We start from the raw sequence: 14,199 nt of genomic DNA on the forward strand, positions 1-14,199 counted from the left end.
CTAAAACAAACTCCATAATCTCTTGATAAGTTACAATTTAAAGTTAATATTTAAAATATATATGAGTTTTAAGGATCCACCCATATATCTAGTTCGTGCTAAGTTGGAATACAATGTATACTAATCTACTCTCATTTTCACAAAGTATACCATAAATTGATTTATCATCATTCAATCAATAAAAGCATATTGTTTATTGATATCAAATAAATAACATATTAAACTCAATCAATAAAAGTATATTATATATCGATATCAAATAAATAACATAAGAATAACTTATTAAACTAACAATTGCATCAAAGGGTGCAAGGTTCTTCTTAAGATCAAATATCCATCCCTCATAAAAGAGATGTTTAGCTACTCATTATTCAATTAAGCATAATAAAAAGGTTTATGAATTAATACATGAATTGTAGACGAAGATAAGTGAACTTGATGATAATAATATATCAACTTGTATCTCGAAGAATTGTACAAAAAGCTTCTCTTCAATCAAGATTTGGATTCTCTTGTAAAATTGCATTGCGATAGACTGTAATTGCTATATGATTCTTCATTGATCTGACTTGACATATATAAGTTTAAGTTAAAGTTAAATTGTGCCGCAATTGCAATTTAACAAAACTCTCATTTCTTCTTCTTTTCTTTACGTTATTTATTACTATTCTCATTCCATTTTTCGTCAATATAAAATCCATCATGTAAAACATTGTAGAATTATTTGACTAAAGTGACTTTGAGATAAACTAAGATTTTTTACAAACCGTCTTATAACTTGCTATAATTCATATAATATTAGACACAAATTTAATAAAAATACTTTAAAAAATACTTAAAAACGTAAGTGTCATCATTTTTATTCTTGTAATTTTTATTTTCACATTATTAATACAAATAGACTAAATTTGCAACCTAAGTGTTAATAATGATAAAATAAATTCAACCAAATTAACTATTTTTTACATTACTAGTAATAAAATTAAATATATTCCTCAATAATTATTAAAGTGATTTATAGTTTATAGTAGAATAGGAATCAAGAAATAAAATGCAACTCCAAACCACTCACATCAAGAAAACTCCATTCTTCCAACTACCGGTCTAATAAACATGAAGTCTACTAGACATATAGAACATTAATTATACAAGTTATGGATGCTATTCAATGTGGTCACAAAGTGGGATACTCCTCTACCCCATTTCATACACCAAGTTATTTATTACTACATATACATTTACATCCAAACATATAAATAATTGTGAATTTTAACTTTTATTTTGATTCAAATGATTTTTTCTTATTTTCTTTTTGACTTTTCTGAAATCAAAATGGTTTAAAGTGGCCACCGTACAGAATAAAGAAAAAAACAAAAAGAAAGGGAAAAATAAAGTGGCCTACAGAAATTACGTGGCTCTACAAAAAGCCAGAAAGCGAAAGTTCCTATATAAATCCAAAAGCATGGAAATTGATCAAACAAACAAAAATAATAATAAAAGAAATATTTTTGGGATATTATCATGATTCATGAATAATGATTTTAGTGGAAATTAAAATTCAAATTTTGGTTTTGTTTGGAAGTGGATGGTGGGTCTATATAATATAAATATATTAAAGTATAGGATTATTTTATTATGAATAATTTTATAAATCAATATCTAGAATGTAAGAAACGGTTGGCAGGTGGTCGTTTTCACACTTAGGTGGTGGTTAGTAACTCAAATAAAATATGAGCAGCAATCACAAGGGATATCATCTTTCAATTATTATTTATTATTTTTTTAAATTTTTAAAATTGATATATCATATAAAAAAGATGTCAATTATTGGTATACTATAAGAGATAAAACATGAAGATTTTTTTTTGGTTAAATTGGACCCTGTAGGAGGCTCACAAATTATGACAGACCTCAAAATTTAGAGAATATAATTACAGTTATATTTATCAATTATTTATCTAAGATGTGTAACATTAGTTCCATAGTAACAAAAGTTGAACTAAAAGATTATGTGAAAGAAAATTGTTAATAAATATTAATGAATTTTGAAAATAACAAGTATCATTTGAAACTTTGAAAAAATAAAGCGGAGAAGTCGATACATTAATAAGAAAAATAAAGATTTAAATTTATAAATGTGAGAACTCACACATCTTTTATCTTAAGATTTTTAGATGAATATATAATGTATTATAAACGAAATGTGTTATCGTGCTCTTTTATGGTAAAATCTCAAAGGAGATCATCCAACCATGAATAGAGCTAAAATAGAAAAAACCTACACCTAAGAAAAATATAAAATAAAATAAGCAATATTCTTGCATTTAGATTTTATGCTCAGTTTAGTCGCACAAAAAGAATATTGGGTGTTCAGTTCACTTTGCAAGTGTTGCAAAGTCATAAAATTTTAGAAGAGAGATTATAGATTCTTATTCAATTTAAATATTATAATTTTAGAAGAGAGATTATAGATTCTTATTCAATTTAAATATTATATCTATAAGGAATCAGTTCATTATTTTAAAAAATTGACACTGAAATCTTAAGAAACAAAGTTTAAATAATAATAACATTTTAATTAATAACAATTTTTTAATCTCCATTACATTTAGTATTCAATTTAAATTAGTCAACAACTTAGATCTAACTGTTTTGTATTCAAAATGAACATAACAATAACATGAAAACACTAAATATAAGATCGAGTAATTGCAAAGGGACACCTGAAACAGAAGATCCAAAATATGCTGTGAATGATAAGCACACGTGTGATTGTAGATCAGAGAAAATGAACTGAGAAAATCTCTAAAACCCGGGACCAGTTCAATAGGGTTTTATTTCACAACTTGAAATAGTAATATTCATATATCGAATCCTTCTATTAACTGTAGTTAAATATATTTTCATTAAATATTTGTCACAATTAAATTACGATAAAATACAATGTCTAATTTATACTTAATTTATTTAGCAACTAAAATGATTGTAAAAATAGTGGAAGGGTCAATTAATTGATTTCTTTCCAAAAAGAAATATATTGATTTTGTCTCTTTTCTCATTTTCAAACTATCACTTAATTGTTTTCCAACTGCACATCACTGTTTGGTGTTTGATCAGCATCATACCCAAGTCAAGACAAAAGTAGAAATGTCATAATGAAAGAAAATAATCTATATATGTGATTTGCTGGTTTCCCTAATGGCATCATCATACAAATATGCCACCCAATATGAATATATAATGCTTAACTTCACATCACACTCACAATGGTAAATTTAATTAACCAGAAAATGAAAGACTCTGGAATCTTCTGAATTCTTCAGTTTGATGGACTAAAGTTCAATCTAAAAATTCATCATAGATATGAAATTAACTTATAAAACCATAATCATGATTAATCCCCCTACAATTAAAGGTAGATAATACTAGCTAATACCATTCAAAATGTAAAATTAGTAAAAGAAAAATTAAATACTATACTATCTCAGCACTGAGACTAACAGAATTGTTAGGAGTAACACCAAGTTCAATTCTGTTGGTGTTACCGTCACCGGTTACCACCGCTGCTGCGGTTGATACAATAGCAGCGGTGGTAACAGTGGATCTCTTACGTTTCTTCTTCTCATAAGGAATTCCTCTAGCTTTAGCTTGACCTTCTCTAACTTCTCTGAGATAAATCCTAACCGCTTTAGTCCCAAACGGATTACTCTCTTGTTTACCGCCGTTTTCCTCGAAAGCGGCTCTGAGACGTCCTATGAGAGCGTCGAGACTTCCCCAGGCCTGCTTGAGCGGACAAGCGCACGGCGAAGGAGGGTTAGGTTGTCCGAAATAAGGACAACCAGTCACGTGCACCTTCGTCTTCCCGAATTGATCGAGGTATTTCAAAAACTCAATCACGTGCGCTCCGCTGCAACGTGCTAGGGTTAATGGAGGTTTGTGATTTGGAAGATACTGTTGGAACGTGTTCCAGTCTCGTCGCTTTTGTGACTCGTAACGGCTTGGTGTTGGTGTTGGTGTTGGTGGTGATGAGTCCGGTTGAGGTTGTGCTGACGGTGTTGGCGGTGGTGGTTCTCCACCCGATGCAGCTTCCATTATGACGGTGACTTTTGGTAATATGCGTGAGAGAAGGATTGGTATTATGGAGAGGAAAAGAGAGAGAGATTGGGTGGTGATGGGACGTAAAATAGTTTGAATGAATGAATAATGGATTTTGAATTGAATGAATGGAGAGTGGTGGTGGGGACGAATTATAGAGTGTGGAGAGATTGTTTACAATTTCACAAACAGTGGGGTCATCTTGACGTGACAGGATTGGAATTACCATTTACATTCACGACTACTCTAACTCTACTATGGTATGGCCCTCTCTCTATACTACTATAACTCCTATCTATACGTCATTTTTTTTGTTACATGATGAGAAGAAAGCTAACACATTGATAAATAAAAGGCAATACTAAATAAGTACTAGTACTATTTAATGAGCTATTTGAGGAGGTGGCTATAGATTTTGTTTTGTTTTTTATTTTAATAATTATTTTAAGGTAACACAAAAATAATTTTATTTGTATCTCAAAATCACAAAAATAAATGGGCAAAACTAACTCTTTTTAACCTCTTATCTTTATTTTAGGGTTTATCTGATAACTATTTTTTTTCATGTTAATTCCTTAACTTTTTATTGAAGTCAAACTTTTTTTTTTATTAAAGTTGATGAATGAAAATAAATCTTGAAATATATTTAAAAGACAAGAATGAATTATGAAATTAAGTTAAAGATTGCAAAAGGATTAATTAATATTTTTATGTCATTTAAGGAAATGAATGGAAATTATTATACAATGAAATTAGAATAGATTGTGAACAAAGGAGCAAAATTTGTTGCGTTAGACCTAAGTTTTTGATGTGGTGGAGATAGAAATGATCTGCAAGGTCAACACTTCAATGCTGAAGTCAGTAAGATAGTGAGAATGAATTTGAATATCTTAAATAACATGTCTTTCCTCTTAAATATGATAAATGATTAACAATAGAGCATGGAGTGAGGTAGGTGTAGATTGTGATCAACCGTCATATTGATTTAGACGGCCAACAAAGTTCTAGTAGACAAAATTGCCTACTTCCAAGGAAGAAAGGTTATACATGTTTTGCGTGTTTTACTGCCTACACCGTATTATTGGACCTTTTGAACGACCCTAAATTGTTGTCCCTTAAGCCCTTGTTTTTTGCTTTGCAAGATAAGAGTTTTCCATATATACTCCAACCCAACCACTAGATCCGAGGAAGTGAAATCCTTTGATGGAACGTTACTATCATCTGGAACAAGCACATTTAATGTCCCTCTCGTAAAAGGTAACGTTTCGTTAGGAATGAATGATGTGTGTCCCTACGCTAGTTGATGATAATGTTTCCTTTTCTTTAGAGTACTTGAGTACTTTTAATAGTTGTTTTATGAAATCCTAACCTTTGGTGATGCGCAACGGATCATATAACCCTTGATGGATGATTCACCTATACGAGATCTTTGAAGCGTTATTTCATCTCTTTTCTACCATTAACAACCTGCAAAAGAATTTTTTATGTTTTTCTTGTCATTCTTTCTTGCGAGCTTTTAGTTTCATCCTCTAGTCAAGTTCATACAAGATCTTTGCTCGTTGGCACTTGGCATGTATGATCAATTGATCTATTTTATTCAAAATAAAGCCAACATTTTCTTCTTGCTTTTGCCTTTTTTGAGGGTTTCTGGGTAGTGAGCTTTTGATACTTCTGTTTCTCTTTTCAAAACATTTCTCCTATGGTTGATGCTTTATGGTAGGATTCATCCGCATTTAAACTTGTTTGTCAATATTATCTTGTCTGCATCAGGTTCTTCTTTGTAGGGCTTCTTATTATAGGGATCTTAGTGAATATAACTAGGAAGGTTAAGAAAGATATCTTGTCCGAATGGATGAACCAAGAAACATTAGAGATTGACATCACTTTTTCCTGCAACTGTGGTTTAGATTTCACTTTTACTAGCGTGGGGGGTCTTCGTCTTACAGGGGAGTGTTTCCCTCATACGGGGATAACAAGATATACAACGAATATGACGGGTGTGTCATTCCCTTCCATGAGTGCTTATTCTCCCTCATAGTTTTTTCGTCTTCAATTTAATGACTTTGAAATTAATATTATGAATCACTTGATGACCTCTCCTTTGCAATTGCATCTAGTGAGCCGAGAATTTGTCAAGGTTTTCTTACATTTGTGTGAGTATAAGGGGGGTAAGTGATAAGTTCCAAAATATGGTAAATATACACATTGAATGAGGGCACTTATTAACTTGTTTCACAAGTTTTTCATATAAAAACTCAAACTATATTTTAGATACTAGTTTTATTAGGCAAATAGTCAATATTTACATCTCATACCTAATTCTAAACATTTTTAAAGGTATTTTTACTTGCCTTGAAGATTGATCCGATGTCACACACATGTCAAAATCGAGTAACTAAGAACAGTAGTCTAGGAAAGCGACACTCTAGTATCGTATCCCAAGTACTCTTGGCAAATTAACCAAATAAGGAAACAAAATAGGGGGATTTCGATTCGATTTAGAATAAGTGATTATAAAAAGTGATTATGAAATAAGTTGATCTACTGTTTTGGTTTCCTAGCTTATCATTGGTTAATATAATTTTCATGTGCTAAGCGGATTCTAATTCTTTTTCGATTACAATAACAATAACAAGCGCATTGATACTAATATATGATACGTGTTCCTAATTTCTGAATTAAGCAAACAAATTCTGAATTAAGAAAACGGGTTAAGCACATGCGAATTAAGCAAACGTGATTATGGACCATATATCAATCGAAATTAATCAATACATATTCTATAGAACTTGAATAAATCATAGAAGACATAGAATAAAATATTGAAAGGAAAATGGCATTTGATTGAAAATTAAGAAACTTCAAAGTATCGGCGAAAACCGATTACAACAGATCAACCTTGTGAACTTTAGTTATCCATGAAATCGTCTAACTAATATTGTATCTTCAAAATTCAGAATAGGATTATCGTATTTGTGAGAGACCTAATATAATAAAAGGGAAATTCGGGCCCTTATGGAATCCGACCCGAAAATTATAAAAACTGCCACAAACTAACTATTTTAATTAAGTCTGGAACTTCAATGAATTATTCGATCCTCCTTCACTCCAAATCAGCTTTTGACTTAAACAAGAAACTTGTAACTCTTTCTCTTAGATTTCCAACATATATTACAATGCATCAATCTGATTTTCATAACTCAAGTTATGGTCTGCATAGTGACAAGGTATCAAATAACTATTTATGCTAAAAATAAAATATGAAAATAAAATGAAACCAAAACTAAACTTAAATATAAAAACACACTAAAATAGTAAAAATAGTAGAATAAACTATAAAGTGGCCTAAGTATAATAGTAGAAGAATGTGCATCAAAATGCACTAATCAAATTCTCCCACACTTAAACTTTTGCACTCTGAGAAAAATTATAAATTTAAAACTCAAAACAGAAAAAAAAAACAAGAACAAAACAAAACATGCAATTCCAAAGGTTCTCAGGATACAAAGTGCAAGCAAAATACTAAGTCTAAGTTTCAAGAAATGCATTAGTAAGTAACTCTTTTATGACATTTAAAGCAAATATGAAAAACAGATTACCAAAGAGTACATCAAAAGCAGCAAGATCCTCACAAGATAAAATTCACTGAACTCTCAAGTGTTTAAATTTGGTTGTGTACACTCAAAACATATCATGAAAGAAAGTACTACCATAAACTTGAAAAAACTCTAACATGCATAATTAAATTACATGCACACAAATATCAAAAGGACTTTTATTCGGTTGTAACTTGGTCATGATATGGGTGAGATAAATCCTAAGGTGGTACTGAGCTAAAATTTAAAGGATCAAAAGAAAATTGAAAGAGCTGCGGGAGTTGAACTAAAAATATTTCGTTAACTTTCAAACAATAACTTCTCAGCTATTTTTTTTTTATCTTTTTATTATTTTTTTCCCTTTTCAGATCAGAAGGAATATGTAATGACATCCTTTTTTTCTTTTTCTATTCTTTTAAATTTTTTTCTTTTTCAACTTTGTTTTCCTTTTGTTATGGAAACTTTTTTTTGAATTAAATATCACAACTATAAGTATTCAACCCCACACAACTCCAACAAGATTATTTCAACTCTATGAATGAATGATAACACTGTTTTTCACTTTCAGGCTTATAATGAGTTTAAACAAAGAACGAGATAATCGACTCAAGGGGGTTTTCAAACAAGGGATGGTATTATTCAGGATTGGCTTTTTGGCTACTGGCTAAAAAATAAACAAAATAAAAATAAGTTGCATTTATTATAATAATGTGTATAAGTAAACATAAAGTTCCAACAAGAGTCAATTCAAGTTCTAGAGACTAACAGGCGTGAGTGAAACACGCAAGAAAGAAAGAGATGGATTTTTGAATGTTATCCATTAAAATGCTCAAAATCTCACAAGGTTAATTGATCTATCATAAATAATATGCAATTTAGAGTTTAGTCTCACATATCATACTAAGAATGCACAAAAAGAATCAATCACATCACATCCCAAGTCTTTAATCAAGAGAACAAAGAAAATACTCACAATTGCAACTCGAAAGCTACAGAAAAAACATGTCATTTTTAAAATAAAATAAAATAAGTAAGTAAATGAAAAACAAGAAAACACACAAGTAAATGATTTCCTTCCCCGCACTTAAGACACACATTATCCTCAATGAAAGAACATAAGTATAAATTAAGAGAGAAGAGAGATAGGAAAGAACACACCCGAAGAGTCAAGGCGGATAAGTGACAACATAAACAATCTTTCTCAAAGAGAGCTCTTTTACAATATCTTCTTCCAAAGTGGGAATCTTATGGAGTAGCTTAAGGCGATGTCCATTGACTTTGAAATTTTTATCAGTGCCTTCACTTTTTATTCCCGGGTCAAAAAACATTTTTCTATAGGTGAAAGTATCGAATAGACAAATGAAAGTGGTCTTCTTTTTATCCTCTGATACAATATAGATCTCATTTTTTACAACATCCAAGATCAATGGGTTAAACAGCCTTTAGGGATGCCTTACTACTTTTGCTCCATCTTCAAGTAAGACCTGATTCATACACATTGATGAGCTAATACCAGGAATGTCAGTCAGGGTCCATCCAATTGCCTTCTCATGTTCCCTCAATACTTGTAATAACTTTTGTTCCTGTTCAGATTCAAATTTAAATGAAGTTATTACAGGAAAATTTTCATTAAATTCTAAAAATGAAAAAAGTGACTTTAGCTCTAAAGTAGATGGTTGCTTAGTGGATGATAAAGTTTTGGCAGCAAGAACTACATTTACATCTACAACATCAACTTTGTCAATACTAATCTCATAAAAAATATCAACATGTAAAACAACTTCAATTTCAACACAAACTGAACATAAGTGAGTATGAGTACAAACATCACAAGTATAAGTGTAATCAAAATCAGACAAAGAAGGAAAATCAGCAAAAAGTGAATCAGCTGCATCAAGTTCTCTTAAAGATTCTATTTTGATCAGTCATGATATGTTTATTAAATTCAAAATCAGAATCAAATTAATATAGAATAAAATGAAATCACTATTAAATATGACATAAAATCAATAATAAAATCAAAATCAGAGTAAAATCAACACAAAATCAAATCACTATCAAATCAGACTAACAAAAGCACTAATGAAATCTAATGAAAAAAACGATTAAAGTAAAATCTAAAAATTACGAAAATTTGACTAAAAATCAAATCAAATAAAATAATGCATCTACACTTTTTTTTGGATTTTTTTTAGAATATAAAAACAGAAAATAAATCAAATGAAGTAGAAAAATAAGGAATTTATGATTTTGAGGGTCAAAATCCCTTAGAAGTCTCTTAAAAGGGAGTACTATTTCTTGATTTTTTCTCTCCTGACTTTCTAGAAAAAATTTGGAGCAATTCGGAACAGTAGCTTACAGAGTCACCTGATAGGCTGCTGGGATAATTACATCATTATATTAGGAACACATATCATATATTAGTATTAATGCGTTTGCTAATGTTACTGTAATTGAAAAGGGATTAGAATCCTCTTAGGGCATGAAAATTATATTAACCAATGATAAGTTACGAAACCAAAACAGTAGATCAACTTATTTCATAATCACTTTTTATAATCACTTTTTACAATCACTTATTCTAAATTGAATCGAAACCCCCTATTTTGTTTTCTTATTTGGTTAATTTGCCAAGAGTCCTTGCGATACGATACACAAGCGTCGCTTTCCTAGACTACTATTCTTAGTTACTTATTTTTTACCTGTGTGCGACATCGGATGAAATTGACGACGTTGTTGGAGACTATTTGATAATATTAACTAGTTTTAGAATCCTAGATTAGAGTCTTACTAGAATTTTGTTTTGTTTTTTTTATACAAAACAAAACAAAATTCTAGTAAGACTCTAATCTAGGATTCTAAAACTAGTTAATATTATCAAAGAGTCCCCAACAACGTCGTCAATTTCATCCGCTGTCGCACACAGGTAAAAAATAAGTAACTAAGAATAGTAGTCTAGGGAAGCGACGCTTGTGTATCGTATCGCAAGGACTCTTGAAAAATTAACCAAATAAGAAAACAAAATAGGGGGTTTCGATTCAATTTAGAATAAGTGATTGTAAAAATTGATTATAAAAAGTGATTATGAAATAAGTTGATCTACTATTTTGGTTTCGTAACTTATCATTAGTTAATATAATTTTCATGCCCTAAGAGGATTCTAATCCCTTTTCAATTACAGTAACAATAGCAAACGCATTAATACTAATATATGATATGTGTTCCTAATTTCTGAATTAAGCAAACAGATTCCGAATTAAGCAAACGGGTTAAGCACGCACGAATTAAGCAAACACAATTATGGAACATATATCAATCAAAATTAATTAACATATATTCTATAGAACTTGAATAAATCATATCAATCAAAATTAATTAACATATATTCCATAGAACAAAATATTGAAAGGGAAAAGACATTTGATTAAAAATTAAGAAACTTTAAAGTATCAGCGGAAACCGATTATAGCATATCAACCTTGTGAACTTTAGTAATCAATGAAATTGTATAACCAATGTTGTATCTTTAAAATTCAGAATAAGTTTATTGTAGTAGTGAAAGACCTAATATAATAAAAAGGGAAATTCGGCCCCTTAAGGGATCCGACCCGAAAATTACAAAAACCGGCGCAAACTAACTATTTTAATTAAGTCTGGAACTTCAACGAATTATTCGATCCTCCTTAACTCTGAATAAGCTTTTGACTTAAACAAGAAACTTGTAGCTCTTTCTCTTAATTTTTCAACGCATATTAGAACACATCAATATGATTTTCGTAGCTCAAGTTATGGTCTACATAGTCACAAGGTATCAAATAACTATTTATGCTAAAAATAAAGTACAGAAATAAAATAAAACCAAAAATAAACTTAAATATAAAAACATACTAAAATAATTAAAATAGTAGAATAAACTATAGAGTTTCCTAAGTATAGTAGTAGAAGAATGTGCATTAAAATGCACTGATCAAAGCTTGATCAAGAAAAGCATGGACTTGAGTGTCAACATTTTTGCTTAGCTAGCTCAAAGCGAGCAACCTCACTTAGTCAGGTCCTAGAGAGCTCCAGGCAAGGCAAAACAAAATGAAAAAGTTTTGAAAATTCATCATCATTGCTTATCCAGGTCAAAGCAAGCGCTCGCTTAGCTAGCTCAAAGCGAGGCCAGGAAGAATTTTTCAAGACAACCACAATCAACAACCTCGCTAAGCGAGTTCTACCAAGGTCAAAGCAAGGCTAGGCAGAGTGTTTCAAGACTTCAAAAATCATTAGTCTCACTTAGCGCAATCTAGCAAGGTCAAAGAGAGAAAGCTCGCTAAGCGATAAATTTGGTGGTTAAGCGAGGCAAAAAGGCTTAAAGCTAACATGTTAGAAATCTTCATGATGAAGAAAGGTCATCTCGCTAAGCGAGCTCTTTTATGGATAAGACAGGTTATGATTTCAGGACAAGTATAAATACCATTTAGAAATAGAAAAAGAGAACCATTATCATTTTCCAGATATAGAAGCATAGAGAGAAATAAGGGAAAGTCATAAATCAAAGAATTGAAGGTGGATACACAACAATCACCGAGAAATCAACATTGATACTCATTCACTTTATTCTTCTTCTCACATGTACAAGGATACCATGACAATGAGTAGTTGAATCTCTCACTTGTTAGGATTATATGTAATTAACTGTACTCGTATGTATCTCTTTTGATCATTGTTATATATGAACTAGTTACTCATCAATATTGATATTATTATTATTTCAATGTTTAAGTTATGGATTTGAATTTTTATTGAGAAATACCTTTTGAATCTCGACTTAGGATAATCATCTATTAAAAGCTAAACTCTAGAGATAGATTTGGATTTAACACTCACTACAAGTATCAAATCTTAATGCTATTGTATTGATTGATAGGCTGAGAGATCATCGATTAAACAATATGGTTGAACTCCCATAATTATTTAGACATAAATGATATTGATGAGAGATACATGATAATATTGAATGATAGCTAGGACTTATATAGACGATCAGGAAGATACATGCGAAATAGGATAATAAAATCTAATCCCAGCAAGCTCATATCTCTATTAATTTCCTTATCATTTACTGGTTACCGTTATTACATTTATTTACTTTACACAACCAAATATTTTACGTTCATACCACTTAAAATCATATTAACTGTTGAATGATAGTAATATCACACTAGTCCATGTGGATACGATAAAAAAATACTTACTTTTGATTCAACACATCAGTAGGCTGACTGTGACACTGTTATTCCATTTATTTAAGACTGAAAATAGTATGGCTAATCACACACATGGTTTAGGTCTGATTTCTTTGAGGAAAAACTCTAACTTCTTTACGACCTATTCAAAAATAGTGAAGCATTTAAAAAATCACTTATTTTTAGTTACTCCTCTTAATAAATAAGCTCCTGCGAAGATATGTAAAACAAAACTTGGGCCTCCGCCTGTGTGTACAAATTATTTCACAAGTTCTAGATCCAGAGTCTTTTTTTTATGTGGATCAAATCTTATGTTTACAAGGAGAAGGATGAGTGCATGGAAAAATTTATACTTGAAGTAGAAACATGTGTCCTTTTATAAGAGCTTGGTTATGAAGTGTCAAGGAAACAGTTGAAAAGGTTCATTGAGATCCGTTGGCTGGTGGATGCTAGAATCGAGGAGGAGAGAAAAGCTATATTTTGTAAGTGACATAAAAATATTACCCCTCTCGAATAATTTCATGAATAATCTTTTCACTGAAGTTTCCCTTAATTGTTATGCAGATGCAATGAAGAGCAGATAAGCAATGCAATAAAAGAAAAATGATTACTTCTCCCTCTATACAAGTGGAAGTATGGGTTTCACCTGACTGAATTATGATAGATGTGTTGGTGTAAGACCTAGAGGACAATATTTTTGGTACTTGTATCGAATTATTTATTAATAATAAAAAGCTTTTTTCTTTATTATGTTTGTTTAATAAAATCCCTAGAATAGCTAGTCCATTTAATGTATCAAGTGTGACTTAATCATGAGATCCCATTAAACATAAGGACACTATTCTTAAAGTATCCCTAGTCGAGCTTTGTTGTGTAGTGGGATAACATTAAAGCATTAAGAGTATTATGTATATAGACTGGTGATCATATCTCATGGATCATGGATAAGGAGTTATCAAGTCTTAAACATAGGTATGAATATTAGGAGTAATATTTATACTGGATTGACCCACTATGAGAATACTATATAGAATGATATGCAAAGTGTCATAAGTTATTCTCATGGTGACAGTGGTGTATACCACCTTCGACCTGAAACCACTATGGACCTTAGACGTAGAGTCGAGTGCTTTATTGCTGATCAAATGTTGTCCATGACTGCATGACCATAAAGATAGTTGATGGGTACTCCACGAAGCCTGCTGAGGGACATGAGTGACCTAGATGGAATTTGCCCATCCTGCGTAACAGGATGAATGTCTAAGGGCCCAATATTGAAC

The 14,199-nt window shown here is 30.8% G+C and overlaps 1 protein-coding gene across 1 annotated transcript; it reads right to left on the reverse strand.

Annotated features, from left to right (window-relative positions):
• Positions 1 to 3,323: 3,323 nt before the first annotated feature.
• LOC127118496 (protein LIGHT-DEPENDENT SHORT HYPOCOTYLS 5) lies at positions 3,324 to 4,244 on the reverse strand. The gene has a single exon (XM_051048706.1). It carries the CDS (start codon positions 4,090 to 4,092, stop codon positions 3,475 to 3,477), a length of 618 nt encoding a protein of 205 aa, XP_050904663.1. The 5' UTR covers positions 4,093 to 4,244; the 3' UTR covers positions 3,324 to 3,474.
• Positions 4,245 to 14,199: the final 9,955 nt, after the last annotated feature.

The sequence above is a fragment of the Lathyrus oleraceus genome, chromosome 2, assembly GCF_024323335.1.
Source record: "Lathyrus oleraceus cultivar Zhongwan6 chromosome 2, CAAS_Psat_ZW6_1.0, whole genome shotgun sequence".
Classification (NCBI taxonomy): Eukaryota; Viridiplantae; Streptophyta; class Magnoliopsida; order Fabales; family Fabaceae; genus Lathyrus; species Lathyrus oleraceus.

What these genes read in the sequence shown, in the direction of transcription:
- LOC127118496 (XM_051048706.1), bottom strand. Translation starts at nt 4,092, where the DNA reads ATGGAAGCTGCATCGGGTGGAGAACCACCACCGCCAACACCGTCAGCA.